Consider the following 20,658-nt stretch of genomic DNA (forward strand, 5'->3'; position numbering starts at 1 on the left):
TGGTATAAATATTAAAAATGTGACCTGCAAAATAGATCTAACTGTGCACATTAAAAAGGTCCTTTGTGCAGTGGTGTGCTATTGACAGTGCTAGAAGGAATGTTACACTACTCTATTTTTGTACTACTATTTTTGTAGGCAACATTGCTGACTTATTTGCTGGAACAAGTTTTATTTCAAATTTGTTTTATAAAGCGAAGCTATTGGATTATTTTGGAGGAGTTGCAGTGAATTATTAGTATAGTTATGCAGATAAATTCATGCATTTTTATATGCAATAGTATAGTGCAGCTGAATATATTCGGCTGCAGATTTTTCTGGGTAACTGCTTTCTCTTCTTTATACGTATCTTTTTCCATTTTTTTAGCCTTTTTTGTCTGAAGGCTTGTCTTAGACATTTTTCTTTGCACTTTTATGAATACTTCTTTTACAGTCGTTTTGTCCACTCTACTATTCTGCAACATACTTAAGATTTTTTTTTCTTCTGATCATCTCTATGCTGTACAGCAGGGTTGTTTTTTTTTCCCTCTCCTGTCTTTAGACTCCTGCCATTTCTCTGTTTCTTCCATTGGTACCCTGCAAGCTTCCAGCATTTTTCTCTAACTTCATCCCTCACTTTGGAGTAATGTTCTTGCAGATTGCAGTTGTCCTAGTTAGAACGGCAGTGGCTTGCCTACAGTAGCAATCCCTTTTCTGAGCACTTGACCAGGATGTAGGTGGAGATCAGTCCTGGCCACCTTGGCTCTTTAGCAAGGAATGAGGAAGGAGATAATTTAGAGCCTCTTGTTTATCTGTTTCAGGTGAATATTAGGATGGCTGGGCTGGAGATCAAATTTACACCACTTGCTCCTAGGTTTTCCATTTAGTTGATGCATGTGGATAAATGAGTCGTCTCTCTCTCCTGCTGCTTAAACGCTCTAATGAACTCAGAGAATGGTAAGTAAGTGACTGAGAAGACAGCTGTCTTGTGAGACTACAAGATAAGAATGTTTGGCGCTTCATTAACAAATCCTACCAAAAAGGACTATATTCAACATCTCTTGTAACAATGCACTCATGCAGTTTGCTACCCTGTGCAGCAGTATCAGAAGTGCAAAGGGCTGGAGTGTTTTATTGATTTATTTTCCACCAAAGCTGGAAAATAGTAGAATATCATCACAAAACACTCTGAAGCAAATGAAGTTCAGACCTAAGAATTTTAACCTTAAAGTTGGTTGAGTCGTCTTGTTTATATTTGAGTAGTTGGCGTGAGTGCAGAGAAGCTTCCTGCCTTAGGTAGCTTGCGCCAGTGACTTCTGTTTATCTTGTGGTTGACCAGACAGACATTGCATGGATCTTCCTTTCAGAGTGTCTGGCGTGAAAGCGGCTCAGCATACATCACGTCTCCATTTCATTGACTGCTCCGTGCTGTTCTTGCCATTTTGGCTTGCTTCTGTGCCCTGAAGCAGGAATTACAGCACGATTTTGCTAGCCTGTTCCACAGATTTAGTGGTAAAAAAAGGTGAGCAAAATATCTGCAAACTCTTGCTTCTTGACCTCCGTGTAAAGGAAAAAGGAGAAGAACCTCATCTTCTCTGCCCTTCCCTGGACACGTAGCAGTAGATCCTGGAATGCTGCCTGCCTTGGAAGTGTCTGAAATAGCTAACAAGGTTGTTAATTAGTGACAGTCTGGGAAATGTGCAAGAACATATTCTGCAAAGGCTTTGGGAAGAATTGAAACTGGCATTTAGGAAGACATTGCGTTGGGTTTCAGTACAATGAACTCAAGTCATTTGATCTTTATTTGCTGTTTTCCCAACATTATATACGGAATAGTTCCCAAAAACCTTATCTCTGGGCTCCCACTGACAAATACTGAGAGGAAGCTAGAAAGTAACTCTTAAAGAGATTCCTGAAGTGGAAGGAAAGGTTTCGTTTGGCGTATTAAAACACTTTATAATTGAGCTTGCCGTAGAGTTTTTCCTGCAGGCAATAATTCCAGAGTGGATTTCTCTGGAGAGTTAAAATGTGCTTTTCTGTTAACTTGTTGTTTTAGAGCCCCATTCCCACCACATTTGTCTCTTGTGTCTGGAGATGGTAGGTAGTGGTTCTGGGCTGCAGTACATCCTTCCTATTCATTCAGGCATCCTAGAAGGCAAGGAAAAAAAAAAAAAGGTGGTGAAGGTGTGGTGGTGATGGGAATGCAGCCCAGTTTACCAGCAAGGCAGACGTTTTCCCTGCATATTTACCAAAGCCAGTGGTGTGGTGGCTTTGTGCTGCTGGACTAGCTGTCTTCTCAGTGTGTCACCCTGCTGCCAGAGCACACAGGCACAGAACCCAGTGCTATGAGGGATCTTTTCATCATCTGGAAACAGAGGCGTTGTTGCCTGCTTGTGTGTTGTTTTGATGAGGAGATATGAAGGATGCAGAAACCAGCCTGTTGTCACACTAACCATGTGAGAGGATGTGCCACAAAATCAGATTTGGTGTAACTCTGGGTCGAGTCCAGAAACAGAACAGAGGCAGCATGAGGAGGAGGAGGAGGAAGTTTGTCCAAGGACTGGTTTGATGGCCAGCTTTGTTGTCAGCGTGGTCCAGACGCGATAGGATGATCTGGGTCTGGCTCACAGCCACTTAGAGGTGTGTCGGTTTCAGGTGTGCTGGGGAGTTTCTCCTGTGTTTAGCAAGGCAAGATCTTCTGATGTATCTGTAAGTTTGCAGGTTTCGTTTCGGTACTTGAAATGCAAAACGAAGCTCGTTTCCACCCACAGGAAAGAGTTCCTGTAAATCTAGCGAGACAGAGGAGGTGTCCAGCTATCTCTGACCGAGAACAACATGCTTTTCAGAACCTACCTCTGGCTAGAGCAGAGGCGGTCCTGCAGACAGGCTGTTCGGTTGCAAGAAACAAGTCCCACAAGGCAAGAAGTGCAGTGCTTTGATTGCTGTGGGAAAGACAGAGCTCCTTGATAGGAAAAAATGAGCAGAGCACTCTCTCTGCCAAGCCTGGGGCTAACTCCTGCTTACTTTGTTTGAACCCCAGCATAAATCATAAATGGCTTTGTAGGACTGATGCAGGTAATTGTGCTCTAGTCTCGGCCCTCCTGAGATCCTCAGTTTTACGTCTATCTTCAGTGGTGATGTAACTGCTGGTTGGCACATCAGATTTAAGGTAAGGCTGAATTCTGAGAGAGGTCCAAGTTGCCAGACAGAAATTTCTGCTCAGCCACGTTAAGTCACATAAAAGAAAGTAATTGCAAAAGGTCAGAAAGATTTGAGTTAAAAGACATGCCAGCCATTAGCAGCTTACTGTGTTGAGCTGTCTTGCTTAAAGTGCCTCAAGCTGGCTGTCCTGTTTTTTATTGAGAAACAAATCGAGGCTGATGGGGCAAAGAGAAGGAATCACATCGTTTTTCTAAGCAGAAGCCAAAAGTTCCTGGGAAAATTCCTGTGTTGGAAGCAGAAGTCCAATGTTATGTGAAGATAACTCAGCGTATCCTATAGAATGAGAAAATAAACACACCCTGATAGCTAATGCAAAACACTTATTAAAACAGGTACCGTACTGCTTAAGCATTGTATTTATTAAAATAAAAGAAAAAGGAACAGCATTGACAGTAAAATACTTTATTCAGAACATGCCTACTCCTGCATTTATTAAAAACAACAGGGGAATTGCAAATTACTGTGTTTAATTCACTTTTAAGCAGCTTTTCCAAAATGCAGAGCCTAAAACCTAGGTCAAACTCTTCCCGTAGTAGTTACTTGCTCAAACGTCAGAGATTTTTTCCCCTGGAGAGAACATGCGTTTTGGCTCAGCGGTGGTGTTTTGGTGAAGCAGTTCGCTTGCTGACTAGCAAAGTCAGAAAGTTCATAATCGGAGCGAGAAAACTGGTTGTAATCTTCCTCCCATGCTCAGCAAGTAGGCTCAGGCTGCCTATTTCATTTGCTTTGAAATCAGGAAAAATGGCATTGCAAGAACGGCCGGCAGGCCACGTGGAGCAGCTGAACCACTGGCCAAGTTCAGTTTCAGCCTTCCGAGCATCAGTAGGAATTAACATGCTCTGTTGCCCGGCCCAAATAGCTGGGACCATTTGTGGGGGTTTGGGCCCAGAGAGAGGAATCTAACAGCTTGCTGTTTAGCTAGAAGGTACCCAGCTGGTTACCTTATTTTTGAAAGGCATGAGGCGGCACAGTTAGCCGGCATCACTTGAGGCTCTGAAGCCGTGTTTCTTTGACAGCAGAATAATCGCCATGCTTACCAAGGGATTAGTGCTTGTGGTTCTTTGGTTTCTCTTTTTGTTCTGAAGGATCCTGTCTACCAACTAGGACTAGGGCTTTTTGTCTTCCGTACCTAAGAGACTTTTTGTTTTTGAAGCCAACATCCGTATGACTGGGCTTTTGTGCAATTTTGCTGACTAAAGTCGTTGGCATTGAACTGAGATGTGAAAATCAGCAGTGAGCTTTGTATCGCGTTACAATTTCATATTCGGGGAGAATTTTACATTCTGGTGGCTGCTCTTTGGTGGTGTTTTGTTTTCCCCCCGAACACTCACAGAAGTTTTTGATGTCGATCTTAGAAACACCGTGCAAGTTGTGACTGGATCGAGCCTTGTGTGGCTCCTCTCAGGTAACACATCTGAGTGGATGGATAGGGAAATTAGATGAGCCTCAATGAGATTTAAAAAAAAATAAAGGGGACTTTCTGACTCCCAGTTGAGTGGTTCTTTTAGGCCTTGCTGCTTCAGGCATACTTGGTTAATCTCACCTCGTAAGTTTTTAGTGAAAAAGAGAAGTAAATTGCACCCTTGCAGAAGAGATGGTTTCACTGCTGTCAGCAGTTTAGGCTGCTACAGTTAAAGGACTAACATCTATCGAAAATCTTACGACTCGGTTTGAAGCAAATTTAAGGGAATTCTGGGGATATTTATGCTCTTTGCAGTTGGATGAGTTTACCACATGGGGGCAATATGCCACTGGACTTTGTTTATTCTTTTACCTCTACCTGTCTCTGAAGGAAATAGGTGCCAGTTTGTGGTTTTTGCCTGGACTTTTGTTTAAGTGCATGTGGCCGAGCAGCCATGTTTCTTCGCAGCTTGTAGCTTGTGTTTGCTTTGGGGTTTGTGCTGTTGATCCAGAAGTGCTGCTGGCTGCAGACGAACCTTCTGGGTAGGAAGAACGTGTTCAGACAACTACACCAGGCGGGCCGAGAGGAGCTGCGGAGCAAGTGCCTGCGTGTGTGCGTGCAGGTATGAACATATGTTGTGCTTAATTTGTCCCTCGTAATTGCCACTTTCACCAGGAGACTTGACTTAAAATACAATTATGAAAGTCAGAGTAGGTGATTACAGAGAAGTGTTGCATCCACTATTTTTTCTGTTAGCAAACTAGCACATTTTTTTCCTACACATAAATGCCCATGCCTGTCTTAAAGAACTAATTGGGTAATGTTGCAGGTCAATAGGCTGAGGCTAGTAGACTTCACACGTTATAAAGAGTAATGTCATCGGTAGGTAGTGTGTGTAGACGGGCTCCTGAGAAATGCCCGAAAGGGGAGCAACCTGAAAAGCCTGAAGGCTTACCCTTGTGCTAAGTGCTATAGCATGATGATTGGGGTGAGGGTGGAAAGACAGAAGTATTTAAGATTGGAAGTGGAACACCCCCTCTCCACCCGAATTTCTGTAGCATGGGAATTAGTTTCTGTAGTTGGTTTAGCAAGGTGCTGCTAATGATGAGTACCTTTGACATTATATCTGTGCCACTTTTGAAAGTATCTTTGTTCATTACAGTATGAATTTATTCCTCCAGTACCTCCAGGTGACTGTTAACAGTAAATTAACCCGGTGCGAGAGGGATTCCAGAAAACGGTAGGTCTTATTCTGTCTTTGCCATTCATTCTTTGTGTTGATCATGTGGATCAAAGCTCCCATTAGCGGCGGCAATTCCTGTTTGCCTTGACTTGATACTTGCATCCTTTGCTTATGACAGTCGGTGTATTGATCAGATTCTATAATTTCACTCTCTTCTCTCTGATGTTTTCCTACCATCTAGGGTACAACTGGCTTGTGAATAAAAAACAACACCTGACTAACAGCTGGAGCTGGCTTGGTTTTCCTACTGGAGAAGTGGTCTGATGTAACTCTGTTCATCACCAATAAGATGGGTTGAAGAATGATTTACCCATCCACGTAGCGCAGTCTCTACTGAGATGTCAGTGCTGATGTGGAAGGCAATCCAGGGAAGCGATGTGTGCAGCAAATTGTTGAGTATCTCCAGGTAGTAACAGGAGTGCTGCATTACAAGGCAAAATACCTATACTAGCTTTAACTGAAGTAGGACAACAGCAGCAGCCCGTGGCATTCAGAGCTCTGTGAACACCCCTGTCCAGGGATCCTGATGCTTCAACTGGCCTACCTGCAATAAAATCTGTACCAATTCATCTTTGCATCTTCAGCATTGATGTGCTTATGCATGTTCTCATAGGGTCACAGAATAATAGGCTAGAGAAGTGAACTAGTGATGTACAGCCCAGTTACACTGGGGAAGTGTAGAATACATGGCATACATATGGCTTGAATTATTGTAATTGTTTCCATTCTCACCATTATCTATCTTTTACTATAGACAGAAAGGGAGACATAAGCTTTTTGGAATTGCTTGGCTTTTTATTACATAATAGGAGACTTCTAAGAAACAGAAGTTGGTAATATGTAACTGGAAAATATGAACTAAAGAAATTAGCAACAGAATATCTCTTTGCCATGATGAATGATTTGAACAAGAAGAAGCTTTTCCAGACGCTGTCATTCTCGGTTGGATAAGAAGTCTGCTTTGAAGGACTTCCTCTACCCTCGTCCCAAGGATAATTAAAGAGGTGACATAGTATTATAGTGAAAGGGTAATTCTAATTGTCTCACTCAAGCCAAGAGGAGTATATTATGTAGATTATCTGTAACATCAGTTGAATGAATGAGTTACGCACTATCAGTTTTTATCTCACAAGGATGAAATTGTGCTTGGTCCTTGTATTGTATCCTTCCAATAGCAACAGCTGACTTTCATTGTAATTAAATTATTCCTTTTCTAGTTTTATTCCCTAAACTTCCTCTTCATGTAAATGGTTCAAATGTACTGCCTGGATGCTCAAAGTTTGCCTTCATAGGGGTTAAGGAAACTCATAGGTCTTTGCATTTCTATTTTCCATGCAGACAGCTGTGAAGTACGTACTGCTGATTCAGTGTGCGGTGGATGGATAATAGCATCCGTTCCCTCCTTTAGCATTCAAGTCCGTTCATCAACACCATGTCTCCAGCATGTTTTGTGTGTTCAAGTAGCCAAACGTTTTTGTAAAAGACTGTGTTAGGTCAGAGGCTCAGCCTGGTAAGGCACTTCTTATTCGTACCCCACTTGGTTGGGATTAGGAACCACGCCATCCATTTCATTGGCTGTTGAGTGTGATTCAATAAGCACAAAGTGCAGAGCTGTCATTTCTTCTAGCTTGTAAAAGTGGAGTCTTGTTTCTTCTTGTATCTTCCTCTGCTTATGGTGAAGGAACTGAAATGGCAGGTGGTGCCATGTCCCTTCATAGGCTGGTCATAAGCTCGTGGCTACAAGAGCAAAAACTTGTGGTGACTTCTTTAACAGGAACTGTTGCAGAAAGGTTTTAGCATCTAGGCAGTAATAGCTGCTGCTACATCAGCGTGGGTGTATGATCTCTTCTGAAGACTTGGGAATGCTGCTATGAAGAGGAGACTTCTTCAGGTTCAGGCTGAAGGCAAGTAAATTAGTCTCAGAGGAATACCTGTGTATCCTGCTAAACTCCTTGTGCTATGATGAAGAATAATTTTTTGCCTGTGGTGGGTAGAAAGGCTTAGAAATGATCTGCATGTACAAACCGGGTACTGGGTACATGGACGCTTAAAGCACACAAACTTTTCATCACTGGATTGTTTCAGCTTGGTACATGACATGTGTTTTGTGTGAGCAATAAAAGTTAGCAATATACAGCGAAGTGTAAACAGCAGGGTGTTGACGCTTCTAAAGACTTCACTATATATGCAATTATTGCTTCCTCTCTTTAATTGTTGTGGTGTGTTGCTTTTAAAGTGATCACATCGGATTTGTTCTCCAACTTAGCCAGAGCTGCCACAAGAAAATCTTTGTGCTTTTTTTAGATGTTAAAGAAAATAAGTGACTGAAATGAAGATTACTTTGCAGTGTCTGCACTTTAAAGGATATGAAAGTGCATTAGTGCTTAAGCTGCAAATAGAATTGACTGCTCTGTTTTCATTGCCTATGGAAGTGCAATGCAAATGGCAGGCAAAACAGGGTATTGAAACATCCATTTCAGTTATGAAAGCGCTTCAGTTTATCAGAGTGACTAATGTTTTTTTATGGATGGAGTTATCTAAAATGTGTATACTTTTTCAGCTTTTCAGACTTTTTTTTTTTTTTGCATACATGGGATTCTTCAGCTCTGTTTCAGCTTTTGAAGGAAAATGAACAACAACGCACATTTTAAAAATCTTGCGTCTTCTCTTTTTAAGAGATGAGAATGTTGCTCGTCAGGAATTACTCATTAATTTTGTGAGTTACTTCGTCTGTGGGTGAGAGTGGTGAGGCTGCTCCAGGATGAAAGGGCTGTTCTGCATGATTTATGTGCTTTGTTAATCCAAAAGTCATATGCTGTTTTGTTTTTCAAATTGTTGTGAAAAGGTCAAATTCTCAGATACAGGGTGGCTCTGCATGTCTTGTGTTATTGGCCATCTATCCTTTCCTGGGTAAATCCAGGTGATTCTCTCATTTTTCTCATTTGTCATCTTGAAAAACAGACTCTAATGAGACATGGTCCCTCAGAGGGACTGAGGAGATTTGTCAAAGGCAGTCCTTTTTAGGAAGAGCTGTTTTCCTGACTGCCAGATACCAGTCAGCTTTGGCATCTACTTTTCAGCAAATGCGAATCTGGAGGGTGCAGAACTCTGTTCAGGCAGAGCACATCTGACTTAAAAGCGTGCGCTTCATTGTGCACTGCATTTCCTACAGTATTTGGTTCCTGTCTGTGTTACTGAGGGGTGGGCTTGCTGGTTTGGGGAGGAGGAGAAGGAGGCTCTGATGGTCTTCAGCCTCCTTGGCCATGGCTGTGCCTGATGTCTGTGCTGGAGCCACACACGTGCGTGCAGCACCCCTGCCTTCTCCAGTATTCTGCTGCATGGCTGTGGCTTTTTCTGTCCCTATTTAAAACGTATCTGAAAGAAAGTTAACTGAACAAAAACCTGGAATGTTCGTTATTCAAAGTAACATGGGTGTGATTTGTCACCTGGCACTTAGTTACTGGTGCATGGAGTGGTATCCTCACCGGAGTAGCACTCACCTGCATAAATGGGATTTGTCTGTGTTTTGCATCCCTAAACAGGGCACCTGCCTGCCCTGGGCATCTGTCTGTGCGTGGCTGTGTGGTTTAATGGCTCTTTTTTCAGAAGCAGGGCTGAGGGGTAGCTGTTTTGGTGAGCTACCAGCCCTTCAGCTCTGGTGGGAAAGGCTATGGTGTAAACATTTCTTTAAAGCGCCTGACTCCCAGCACTCTTTTCATGCTGGAAGAACACACTTTTTTCACTCTTAAAACCCTAAAGTATTGTCGGAATGAATTAAACAGCAGTGCAGGGCAGAGAAGGATAAGGCAGCCCTACGCGATGGAGTAGGAGGAGTAGAAGCTGCCTGAAAGAAGGACTTGGCCCCAGTTGTACGTATCCTGGCACCAGCTCTGAGGGTCCTGTAGGGTCTGGACTTCTCCGGGGATTCCTGAGCCCACCGGACACCCGGTAACAAGATCCCAATCCTCGGGATTAAGCCCAAGGCGTATTTTGGGGTCGACGCGCGCTGCTGGAACCCCGCAAAGCGCCTGCCGGGGCCGGGCCGCCTCTGCTCAGGGGGACGGCATCGGCGGCCGCCCCGAGCGGCATTCCGGGGCCTGGAGTGGGCACGGGGAATCCAGGCGCCGCGCCCGGAGGAGCCGAAGGGCCTCGCTTCCCCCCTCGGCTTCCAGACAGAGCCTTTTTGTCGGGCCCGCCCGCAGGCCGCGGCCCTCCGCCTCCCGGCTGCCCAGGGCCCGGCCCGGCCCCGGGCGCGGCCGCCCAATGGCGGCGCGGGGCGGGCGCCGCGGGGCCGGGGCCGGGGCCGGGGCCGGAGCCGGGGCCGGAGCCGGAGCCGCGGCGGAGGCCGAGGCCGAGGCGGCAGCGGGACGGCGGCCGGCCCTCGGAGGTGAGCGGGGCCGAGGAGCGGGGGCGGCGGCAAGGGGGGAGCCGAGGGGGTCCCCCCGCTGTCCCCCCCCGGGCTGCGGGCGGGATCCCCGGAGCGGGGCCTGGGCGCCGGGCCCGGGGCTGGGGGGGGGGGGGGTCCGGCCCCCGCCGTGGCGCTGCGCTCGCTGCGGGTTCTCGGCCGAGGGCTGCGGGAGGCGATGTCCAGGCGGTGCTGTGCCCGGCAGCCTCCCGGCGGGGTCTGCAGCCTCCAGCTGCGTGCCCTGCCCGGGCCCGGCGGGCGGAGGCGGGTTCCTGCGGAGATTTCCCCCCCAAAATCCCGAGTAACTCTCGGCCGCTCCCTCCTTCGCTTCTCCTCTCTTGCTTCCGACGCCTCTTTGTAATGGAGTTCGGAGCGGGCAACGGGGGAGGTTTTGTGGAAAACAAAAATGGAGGAGCGTGGATTTTGACTGTGTTCGGTGGCGAAGAGCTCCCGTGGTGGTTCCTTCTGCCGTGTGTTCGCGTCTGGTTTGTTCCCACTGCCCCGGGAGCGCTGCTGCAGGTGGGACCCCAAAGGGCTCCGTGCTCGTGGGCCGCCGTGGCCGTGTTTTGGGGAGAACTGCCTTTTGCCCCTGCTGCATTAACTGTGCTCTCGGCTCCCTAGGAGCACGGATGGCGTTCGAGAGAGCAGTCCGTGCACGGAGGTGGTAATCTGGTGGTGGGATTTAGGAACTGACGGGCGAGGGAGCGGTGGAAATCAGCTGTTCTTCCGATGTTCTGTAACCGGCTAAAGCAGCGTGCCCGAAGCCGCCTGCTTTCAGAGCCTGCTGTCACGTCTGGTGGCTCTGAGCGGGGACAGCGGTGCGCCGCAGCCCCTCAGCACCCCGCTGCTGTTCTGCAGCCCTGCGTGTTCGGTTCGCTTGGCCCCAGGGACCGGCCGTGGTCCTCAGCCGTCCCCGTGTGTCCGTCCCCTTTCAGGGAGCCTGGGGAAGCTGTGGGCTCCGGCACAAGGATGCAGCGATGGCAGAGGGCAGTGAGCACAGGGCCAGGGTAACGGGGGGAACGGCGTTTGGGTTGGAGGCAAGGGGCCTGGGCTGAAGGGAGAGGCACATGCTTTTCAGAGGAGGCCCTTTCGCCCAGGTCCAGCTGGGGTCCTGTGTTCTTCATCTCTGTCTTCAGTCACTGTAGCTGTTGGATTCCTGAAGCATCAGGTGGTGCCAGCTTGGCAGTGCTGCTACGAAATGGCCTGTAGTAGCATTAGCAGGTGGTTATTCTCTAGTGAAAAGAGTATGAGATGAAAGCTTGCTCTTTGTGAGGTGAAGGGACCTGTTTCGAGGACTGTCCAAGAGAGCACCTCTCCCGATGAGAGCTTCCTCAGCGCTCTGTCAGGGTCTCACGAGGCGCAGGTCTCTTGGAATCCCTTGTGTAACGGAGGCACGTGTCAGCCTGCTCGTACTGAGGAGCTGGGAACCGAGGATGGAGCATCGTGGTGGCGCTTTGTCGCTACCAGGAGGTACCGTACTCGGAGAAGTCCCCTTGAAAACCTCTGGCATCTCGAGGAGCCATATCCTCAGGTATAAGCTGCCTTTCCAGATTTACTGCTAGCTGAAAAGCGCCGTCTCGCTTCTGAAAAAGAAATGTATTCCATCAAAGCAGAAGATTAAACTCATTGCGGCTTTGAAGCTATTTCAAAAAGGCAACAAAACGTACATAACGATGTCAATTTTTTAAAGCTTTGTTACCAGCTGCTCTTTCAGACTGGCTTGGGGCTGAGCGTGACAATCGCTGTGTCGCTGTGCCTTGGGCAGTTGATTTGAGTTTTGATGTCTGGTCCCTATTTATGGGAAATTATCACGGTAAGCACTCAAGGCAAAGAAGTTTAGGGTGGGTGAATACAAGGAAGATTGTTTTCTTAGAACTGTTAACGCAGTGGTAACATTGCATTTTAGTTTTATATTGATGAAGAGGTCGATGAGACTTTGTTCTGGCTTGCCTGGGATGGGAGGTGCTCTCGCTTGCTGTCGGACACTTTGCTCAGCCTCTCTTTCTCCCCAGTGCTTGCAGTTTGTCTTGAGCTTTATGCTCTCGTTTTCCTCCATCTTTTGTTTAGATAGTCCCTTTAACTGAAATGCTTCCTAAATCGTAATGCAGCGTTTCTTGTTAAGAAATAGCAGCCAGCGTGCTGCCAGTGTAAAGAACAAATAGGGATGTGGCTGTAACCAGTGATGCAACTGAAAGTAGTGCTTGGATCGGTCTGTGCTGTGGTAGGCCATGCTGTTTGGGGCTATTTTAGTGATTGTAATGGCATTTGGCATAGAAAAATGCTCACAACTGCCATGCAGCAGATAGGGAAATTCTCTTCCAGAGAGGCCTGGATTCCTTGTACACAGCATGTTTCCTGCCTAGATGCTTGTTAGACCCTAAAAAGCCAAATAGATTCTAGCTGGGGACTGGTGCAGTGGTAAATGTGTTTAGGATTGTGTCACCAGCAAGTTGTGAGGACATACCTAGTTGAATTCACTTTTCCTGTTAACAGCTGTGAGGGGGAAGGACTTTGCCACCTGCAGTTTCTGTTTTACGTGACTTTTCTCTTTCCTGCCTTATCAGCAAAGCTAGTAAAAATACCCGGGAACTCCTGGTTTATTCTGGAGTTTGGCTGTCTGTTTTACACACCTTCGGGTACCGTCTAGCTTCAGCCGACGTGGAGGCTGCTGGAGTTGCTGCTAAGGGAGCTCCACCTGCCCGCAGGAGGGCTGTGCTCGTGTCTCCACGGCTGTCCTGCTCACACCTTCCTCGTTTTAAACAGCCGTCGTGTTTGCTCCTTCTGGTACTTGTTCATTTAGAACTAGACGAATGTCTTTATGGATTGTTAATTTTAAGAGCAGTTGTCTAATAAACACCCTCGTGGGGTTTTTTGTAACTAATTCTGGGCAACTTCAGTTGCTTGTAAGCTTCTGACTAGCAGTAGCAAAGTCCTTCTGTGCATTTCAGTTACAGGGTTCAGATTTGCTGGTCCGCAAGCTGGCTGCTGATACTTGAGCTACCTCATGTTCTCTTTACAAGTGCGAAGATTAAAGCCTAAAACAGTAATTTTAAATGATGTTGAAGGTTGGCTCCATTGCTCTGAGGAGTTAAAGCTTCCTACCTGCGCAAAGCACAGGGAGCCAAAGGAGTGCTTTCATCATCTGCCTTTCCCCTATCTAGACGACACAGGTCTATTGCAAAGCAAGCACCCAACACTTCCCTGCAGTTTTTGTAGTGCTGTAGCCGTGTGAGGCAGTTCCCAGATGCTGCTGCCACCACCCTGGAGGTGCTGCCACCCCTCCGCAGCCTGTGAGAGCCAGGGGCCAGCGCTGGGAGAAGGCTGCGCACGCAGGCTGGAGGGGGGCACCGCGTTCAAAGCCCTGCTGACTCACCTGGGGTTTTTCAGCCCCCCCTGACTTCACGGCACCTCTCCTCGATGCCCAGCCGTAGCAATTCCTGGTGCGAGGGGAGCTTGGCGCTGGGTATTGAGGGCGGGCGAGGAGTTGCGTGCTGCTCCCCGGGAGCAGGCTGGCAGCCTGAGGACTGGGCGCCGCCGAGCAGCTTGCTCTCCTTTCTGTGTCCCTTTCCTTGCACAAGACGTGGCCCCGAGTGTTTGGTCCCGTTGAGCTGGGTTGGGAACACAAACAACAGCTCTGAGGTTTTTTTGTTCCGTGTTAAATTAAACATCTGCTCTCCTTGCAGTGGCTGCCACCGAACCATGAAAGCCAGGGCAGGGCTGGGCTGTTTGAGCTGCAGCAGGGTTCTGCAGTTGAGATTTTTGCCCACTGACTTAATCTGGGCACAGCGCAGGTTTGCTCATGAGATTAAGAACAGTTATCTGCCACAGAAATCTGCGTTACGACGGCCCTGAGCTGCGTGCACTGGTTGAAGTAGTTACAGTTTTACATGAGTCATCGTTTTAAGGGATGAAGAAAGGTAATTGCTCCTGTTATCTCAGGGTGCGGGCTGGCTGTAGCACAGTCAGGTAAGTGGTTAGGTACCGCTGAAGGAAGAGCCCGGTGTTAAACCCCTGGCTGTCTGTTCCTGATGTCTTCTCCTGTGCTGGCAACAGTGCTTGTGCTGTTCGTGGTGCCCTGGTACAGGGAGCTGAATCGGCACGAAAATGAATCGGAAATTAAAATGTCAGTGCGAGAGGAGGCGGGAGGGCACAGGTTGGAATATACTGTTTTCTAACCATGTTTTGGAATAGGTATTTTTCTCACCACTAATTTTTCTTCCCAGCAGCTGGATTTTTGACCAGCATTTCATCAGATTTATTACTGGTTCTGATAGTGAGGTGAAGAGCATTAAATAAGGGCTGTGCTTGTGATTCTGCATCAATGGTATTTTCACATGGGATACTGGTGTTCAGGCTGTAATTCTCTGTTTTCTTCTACGTTTTGTTTAGGCTCTGCGCACTGTTGAAAAATGGGAGAGATAGAAGGGACATACAGAGTCCTGCAGACTCCTGGCTCTCGTTTGGGTGCCCAGAAGAGCGCTGGAGTGAGCACCTTGGAGCCGGGACAGAACCTCTCGACTGCAATGTCGTCATCACCTGCCAAAACGCACGAGAAGGATCTGCAGGTCAAAATAAAGATGTTGGACAACACAGTGGAAGTACTTGACATCGAGGTAAGAGAGTTTTAAACCTGGTTTCAAGTACACGTAGCTTTGGAAAATGTAAAGCCTACAGGATCTCCTGCTATACAGAGCTGGGACGTTTTGTGGCAGTATCTGAATAAAGACTCCTGTAGGGAATTTGCCTACGTACGTTTAGTGAAGTGAGTAGGACATCTTGTTTTTTAAAATCTTGTAGTCTAACAGATGTTTGTATTTTTAACACACATTTATTTCAATACAAGCACATACTGTTAACAAGAAATTTTGACTGTTACTTGCTTTGGGGGAACACCAAATGTCTTGTGCCAAATTATTCTTGCTTCCTGAGCCATATGCATCTTCGTAGCTTTGGCAGTTGGGAAGGCAGAAGGGCTTTTTAAATTACTACTTTTCATTAATTATTTTAATGGTTTGTGACCTCTTTAAGTTCATATCAGAAAGCTTTTGCTTGCTTTCACACTTTGAGAGGGAGGAACCAGAGGGGTAGCAGTGTTTCAGAAAATCAGTATTTAAAAATATGCTTGCTTAACAATTGGGGAAATCTGCCTTAAGGAGTACAAACCACACTCAAATCGGGGTAGTTCTATTAAAAAAAAATCGCTCTTCAAATTCTTGTTTCATACTCAGCATTAACCTCAGACTTTTAATTTTGCTTGCCTGAAGAATTATTGTTGGAGAACATTTCTGGGCTAGTGAAGATACTCAGCTATTGGATATTCTACATTAGTATAAAATTCACTTTATAATTAGCAGTTGTAGCCTTAATTTGTTGCATAGACTTAAACAGGTTTTTAAAAGTGGAGCAAGAATGATGTCTGTGGAACTCTAAAGAAAGACAGCAGCTTTTTGCCATGTCCTCTGTGGATTGCTGCCTGACTGTTCAAGTCTCAAACATGAAATCTGTTGTTTGGTTTGTGGTTTTTTTTTTTCGGTTGTGTGAGGCTTTGTCTGTATCCTTCTACCTGAGGACGCAGAGGTTACAGCAAACCCATCTGTCCTTTACTTACAACACAGAACACCAACAATTGCATTTTATTTTTTTTGTGAGAATAGCTTTAAAAAAAAATCTGTGGTTCTCTTGAAGTGTGATTTATTTTTTTTCAAGTTGATGAAGATGTTGGAGCTTTTGTGTTTTTGATTTAAAAAATTAAAGCAACGACCTTGTACCTTTGCAAATCACTGCAAGCTTACCATGAGCTGTAAAAATATCCATAAAGAGCTTATTACTGCTAGTTCCCCGTTTTATTCATGTGAATGAACAGAAATTATCTGTCTTAGCATAGATGCTTTCGTTTTCTTCCCTGTCATATTTGTACTAACTTTTTGTCTACTCTTCTCATGATATTTGTGTCAACATCACGTTCCACATGTCAAAACCATTAATTCCTTGCTCTTACATTTTTGGTCTTGGACTGCTGTGGATCATACTTCAGTCTCGCCTGTCTGACCACTAATCTAGTTTCTGTTCCGATTCCTTCATTTCCTTCAGCTGGCTGCCTCCTGCAGAGGCACTGTATGGTCTCTAGGATGTTACTGGGTCTTCTCCACAGCTAAAACTTACTCCATTTTAGCTCACTCCATTGTTGCAATGGCTTATTGCTTATCTCTGCTACCAAAGTCCTTGGGGGCTCGGCTCCATCCTCTGAGTGGGCCATAGTACCTGTTTGGTCTCATTTTTTGCCTTTTTTTTTTTTAATTTTTTATTTTTTTCTCCATCATGACAAGAGGTTTCTCTTAATTGTGAGCAATCTTCGTTATCTCCTTTTACCTGGAAAGCTCTCTCTGGTTATGAAATCCACAGAAACACCGGAATTTGTGCAACTAGCTTGCTGAGGCAGAAGTTAATATCATACCGCTCTTCTTTAAGAAGTCTGTCAGAACTGAACAGCTGAGAAACTTCTGCCTCTTGTGAGCAGTAAGGAGAAGGAATGATTTTGTCTGTAGGCCACTGAGCACAGAAAGATCCATAGTCATCAACTGTACCATTAGTGAGTCTTAGTGACACACTGCCTACATCTTCTTTTGCTTTTGTCTAAAAATGTTGTGTCAGATGGGGACGAGGTATTAAATTGCAACCCCCCTGCCTCCTAATTGTCTCCGTGGCCTGGTGGGGTAGCAGGAACTGCTGCCTGCTGGTTTTGATGGAAAACTGATTTTTTCTTCCCTTGGGGACTAAGGGGGAGGAATTAAGAAAAGTCGGTCATGTTTGGTAAATAGGTGGTGTAGGCTTGGATAGACAGTTTTTTGAAAAAGCAGTGAATAAATTGATGATGAAGCGGCTGTCCTGGAGGGGTTGAAGCTCTGACTTGAGTGACACTTGCCCACTCCGCTTTGCTTTCAAGCTTTATTTTAGCTGGGTCTGGGAATGAGAGATCACGTTGTCTTCACTACCTACTTCGTGTGGCTTGTGTTTATTGGACTAGGTCAGCAATAACTTAGTGTAGCCAGACAAGAGCTCTGTTGTGGAGGGCCGAATATGAAAAGATGTGGATGCGTAAAGAAGGAATGTGCTGCGTAGCTTGTCTGAGCCTCCCAGAAGCAGGCAATGAGTTCCCGGCGCCGGAGCTCAGTGTGGGCAGGTAACCTGAAGGTAACGTGGTGTTCCCAAGCAAGTCACGATCTCTTACTGGTTAAAGGTGGACCTTGACTGCATATAAAAGTTTATCAGAGAGAACCCGTCACGTTTTTTCTCAGCTATTTTCTTAAAAGCTCTGCAGGCAGAGAAGGAAGTGAAGTCTTTAAAGGGAAGCAGGACTGAAGACTAAGCTGTAAAGGCCTTTCTCGTATGTTTTGTTGGTACTGCCATCTAAGGGAGATGTATCTTAGGGCAGAAGGGACTTTCCTTCCTGTTTTTAAGATCTGTGGCAAGTAGCTTTTTACTGAGAAAAACTGTACGTCTTTGGAAGCGGAATTGGCGTGGTAGTCATCTCCTGGAGAGGGGCTTTTCTCTGCAGAGCTGCAAGGAAGATGGCATAGGAGCTTCGTATCCTACATCTCTTAGGAAGCTGCCGAAAATGGTCCAAGCCAGCAATTTTAACTGTATAGGATAAACAGAGTAGCTGCCATAATGATCTAATCTTTACAGGCTTTTCCGTGTCATTTCCTCCTTTCTCCAACCCGCGTTTGAAATATTTACTTATGTCGTGGCAGGTGCTGGGAGATGCCCTTGTTTGGCAGCTCTTCCAATTGTTTGTGTTTTTTAACTCACCTAAGAGCAAAAAGGGACTGACAAAATGGCATGACTAATGGGACAAGGATAAAATGAAAAGGAAATCTTTCCTTTGTGTTGTTGTTTTTATCTAGAACAGTGTGTTAAAGGTTCAGTGCAGCTAAAATCCGCTGTCTTTTGTCTAAGATCCACTGCCTCTGTTCTTACTAACCATCTGTATTGTAAGGTTTTCTTTTTAATTATGAATCTCTTTAATCAATAAGAGAGAGCCATTCTTTAAAGCACATTGAGGCAGAACTCCTTTCTGGGGAATCTGTCCTGAATGCTCAAGCATGGAACTTAAATGTTTTATAAGAGTTCAGAAAGCTGAAAACTGTGTGTTTATCCTTTCTCCTTTCCCTCCCAAACAGTAAAGAGACTGAAACATAAGCATTCAAAACTAGACTGGAATATTAATCGTTTCCATGATTTTTTTTTTCCTTTTTACATTCAGCTTGCTTAGTTAATTCAGAACTTCCATGTCAAGGGGCACCTGTCCTCTGTCCTCTTCCCTCGGAGCTAAGTCTGTCCAAATGGGTGCTTTTGCAGACTACGAGATGAATGGTTGGAGAATTCAATTTAATTCAGATCATGGGCACACTTCAAAGTAAGCGGGGTTGTACAATAGAAGTTTTGCCAGCTTTTCCAAATTTCTTAAGAGATTAAACTTGGAAGCCTTTGATCAGCATAAAAATAAATGGAATGGTCTGGGCTGGGTTTAATTTGCCGAAATGACCGCTTGGTGAAATTGTACTTGTCTGGTGCAGGTTCTGAAAGACAGCAAAATGTGCTGCAACAAAGGGCAACTTAGGCTGCAGGAATTTGCAGCTATAGGAAGCTGTGCTTTAGAGTTGCTGAAAGTTTTTGCATAGATTTACAGTAGAGCTGCAAGTGGAGTGTATTAGAGTGATACACATAAGGGCTGTCAAAGACAGTGCAGCACGTGTATCTGTTAGGCAAACAATGCCCTTTATTTCTGTGCCACACTGATGGTAGACAGGAGGCTGATACTGGCTTAAAGTCGAGGTAAGTGAAACATCAGGTTTAGTTTACAAGAAAAGGGTCAAACTTTCCAGACCTTCTAGCTGTTTTCTCTGATGTAATATATTTATTTTGGGTCTTTGCCTCTCTCTGGCCCTGTTTTTTCTTTGCACTAGCTTATAAGATGTTGAACGGAATTGCTGCTGTAATGTGGTGTTAAATATTTGGTCTATATCCTGTTCCTGATGTAGGAAATATATATGCTTCCTTTCTTATGTGAATTAGACTTAATGCTATGAATAAGTGTCCTGGAAAAAGGCGCTTAGGTTTTTATACTTGAAGCTTACCAAGCTATTTTTGGGTAGAACTTAGCACTTTTTCTGCTGAGTGTATCTGTTTCTCCTTCTACTTGAAAATAAAATTAGGTAGTGAGAAATACCTGTGTTATGTTATAGTAGCATTTTTCTGTATTTTTACCAACTTGCAAATGAATTCCATAAAAATGAAGTAGCCGTAATAGAATCATAGCACAGCAAAACCAGGTGGTTCTGCCTGCTTTGTTCAATGGGAAAACTTAAAGTAGAATTTCTGTTTCATGCTGTTCTTTGTCAAGTTGCTTTGAACAGTTAAGTCTGTTCTTTCTTTTTTTTTTTTTCTTTTTAATATAATGAAGCAACTTGCCTAAGTAAAAACTTAAGGATATCCTCGTGTTATGCGCCATAATTTACTGCGTTAGCTTTGTGCTGGTCTGAATTCACCTTTCCATTTCAGCTAGCTTGTGTTTTCTGTGCTGGGGCTTCAGTTATGTCCCGTGGTCTCCCTGTGATCTGGAGTCAAGCATTGCTTGGGGTTTTCATGGTGAGTAAGGCCAGGGCAGGTATTCTCGTGCCACAGAACTTGAAGCGTCAGGAAAATACTCTGTTGCTGTTTTTTTTTCTTTTTCTTTTTTATGCATTTCTACCAGGCCTGTTGTTTCCTTGGATGTGGCTTAGTTTCTTGCAGATGGTTGCATCTCATTTTCTTTCAAACTGAAGCTCGTGGCGTGTTGTGTGTACCTGCCGTGCTGTGCCATTTGGCTCCCTCCTTTTGGCATGCGTGGGGTGAGCGGCGGGGAAGGACAGGGCTTCCCTGCAGGTTATGAGGATGCTGTAGTCGAGTAAGATTACACTTTTTTCCCCTGTATTTTCTCATTAAGTATTGCCCCCTCACTGCTTGTGTCTGCTTTGTGCTTACTGCTGTTCTGTGCCAGTCCTTCTGTTGTATAACTAAGGAATTAATGAGTGTTTTTCTGCACGAGGTGGAGAACGGTGACTTGCCGCCTACTCTGTCTAGCAGCGATATAGTCTTCTGGTCAGCTGTATGACTCTGGCCTTGTTTATTTAAATCTACAACTTTTACTGTTAGGCTGCAGAATTGCTTCACGTTTCTATGTCAGGCCTACATTTCGTTATTCTGGTTTGTCTGCCGTTTGCAGGCTGTAATTTATCTGTAAATTAATTTATCTGTAATTTAAAAATTAATCTGTAATCTAAAAATGTATCTGTAATTTAATCTATAATTTAAAGTGTCGCGAAAGCTGCGCCTTTCCTGGTACTGGTTGTTCCGGAGCAGCTGCTG

General features: G+C 45.3%; 1 protein-coding gene across 7 annotated transcripts in view; it reads left to right on the forward strand.

Annotated features, from left to right (window-relative positions):
* Positions 1-9,773: 9,773 nt before the first annotated feature.
* Positions 9,774-20,658, forward strand: part of FARP2 (FERM, ARH/RhoGEF and pleckstrin domain protein 2) — an 80,287-nt gene continuing 69,402 nt past the window's right edge. For 5 of the 7 annotated variants that reach the window (XR_010833670.1, XR_010833671.1, XM_048077309.2 and 2 more), the window contains exons 1-2: positions 10,076-10,233; positions 14,641-14,864. Coding sequence is in view for 5 of the 7 variants with exons in the window: in XM_048077309.2 (XP_047933266.2) it covers positions 14,661-14,864 (204 nt within the window). In the remaining 2 variants the exon portion in view is untranslated. Of the gene's footprint in view, positions 9,795-10,075; positions 10,234-10,584; positions 10,771-14,640; positions 14,865-20,658 lie in introns of those variants that run through there. The other 2 variants (XM_067002664.1, XM_048077310.2) reach the window with 2 other exon arrangements.

The sequence above is a fragment of the Anser cygnoides genome, chromosome 9 (genome assembly GCF_040182565.1).
Source record: "Anser cygnoides isolate HZ-2024a breed goose chromosome 9, Taihu_goose_T2T_genome, whole genome shotgun sequence".
NCBI lineage: Eukaryota > Metazoa > Chordata > Aves > Anseriformes > Anatidae > Anser > Anser cygnoides.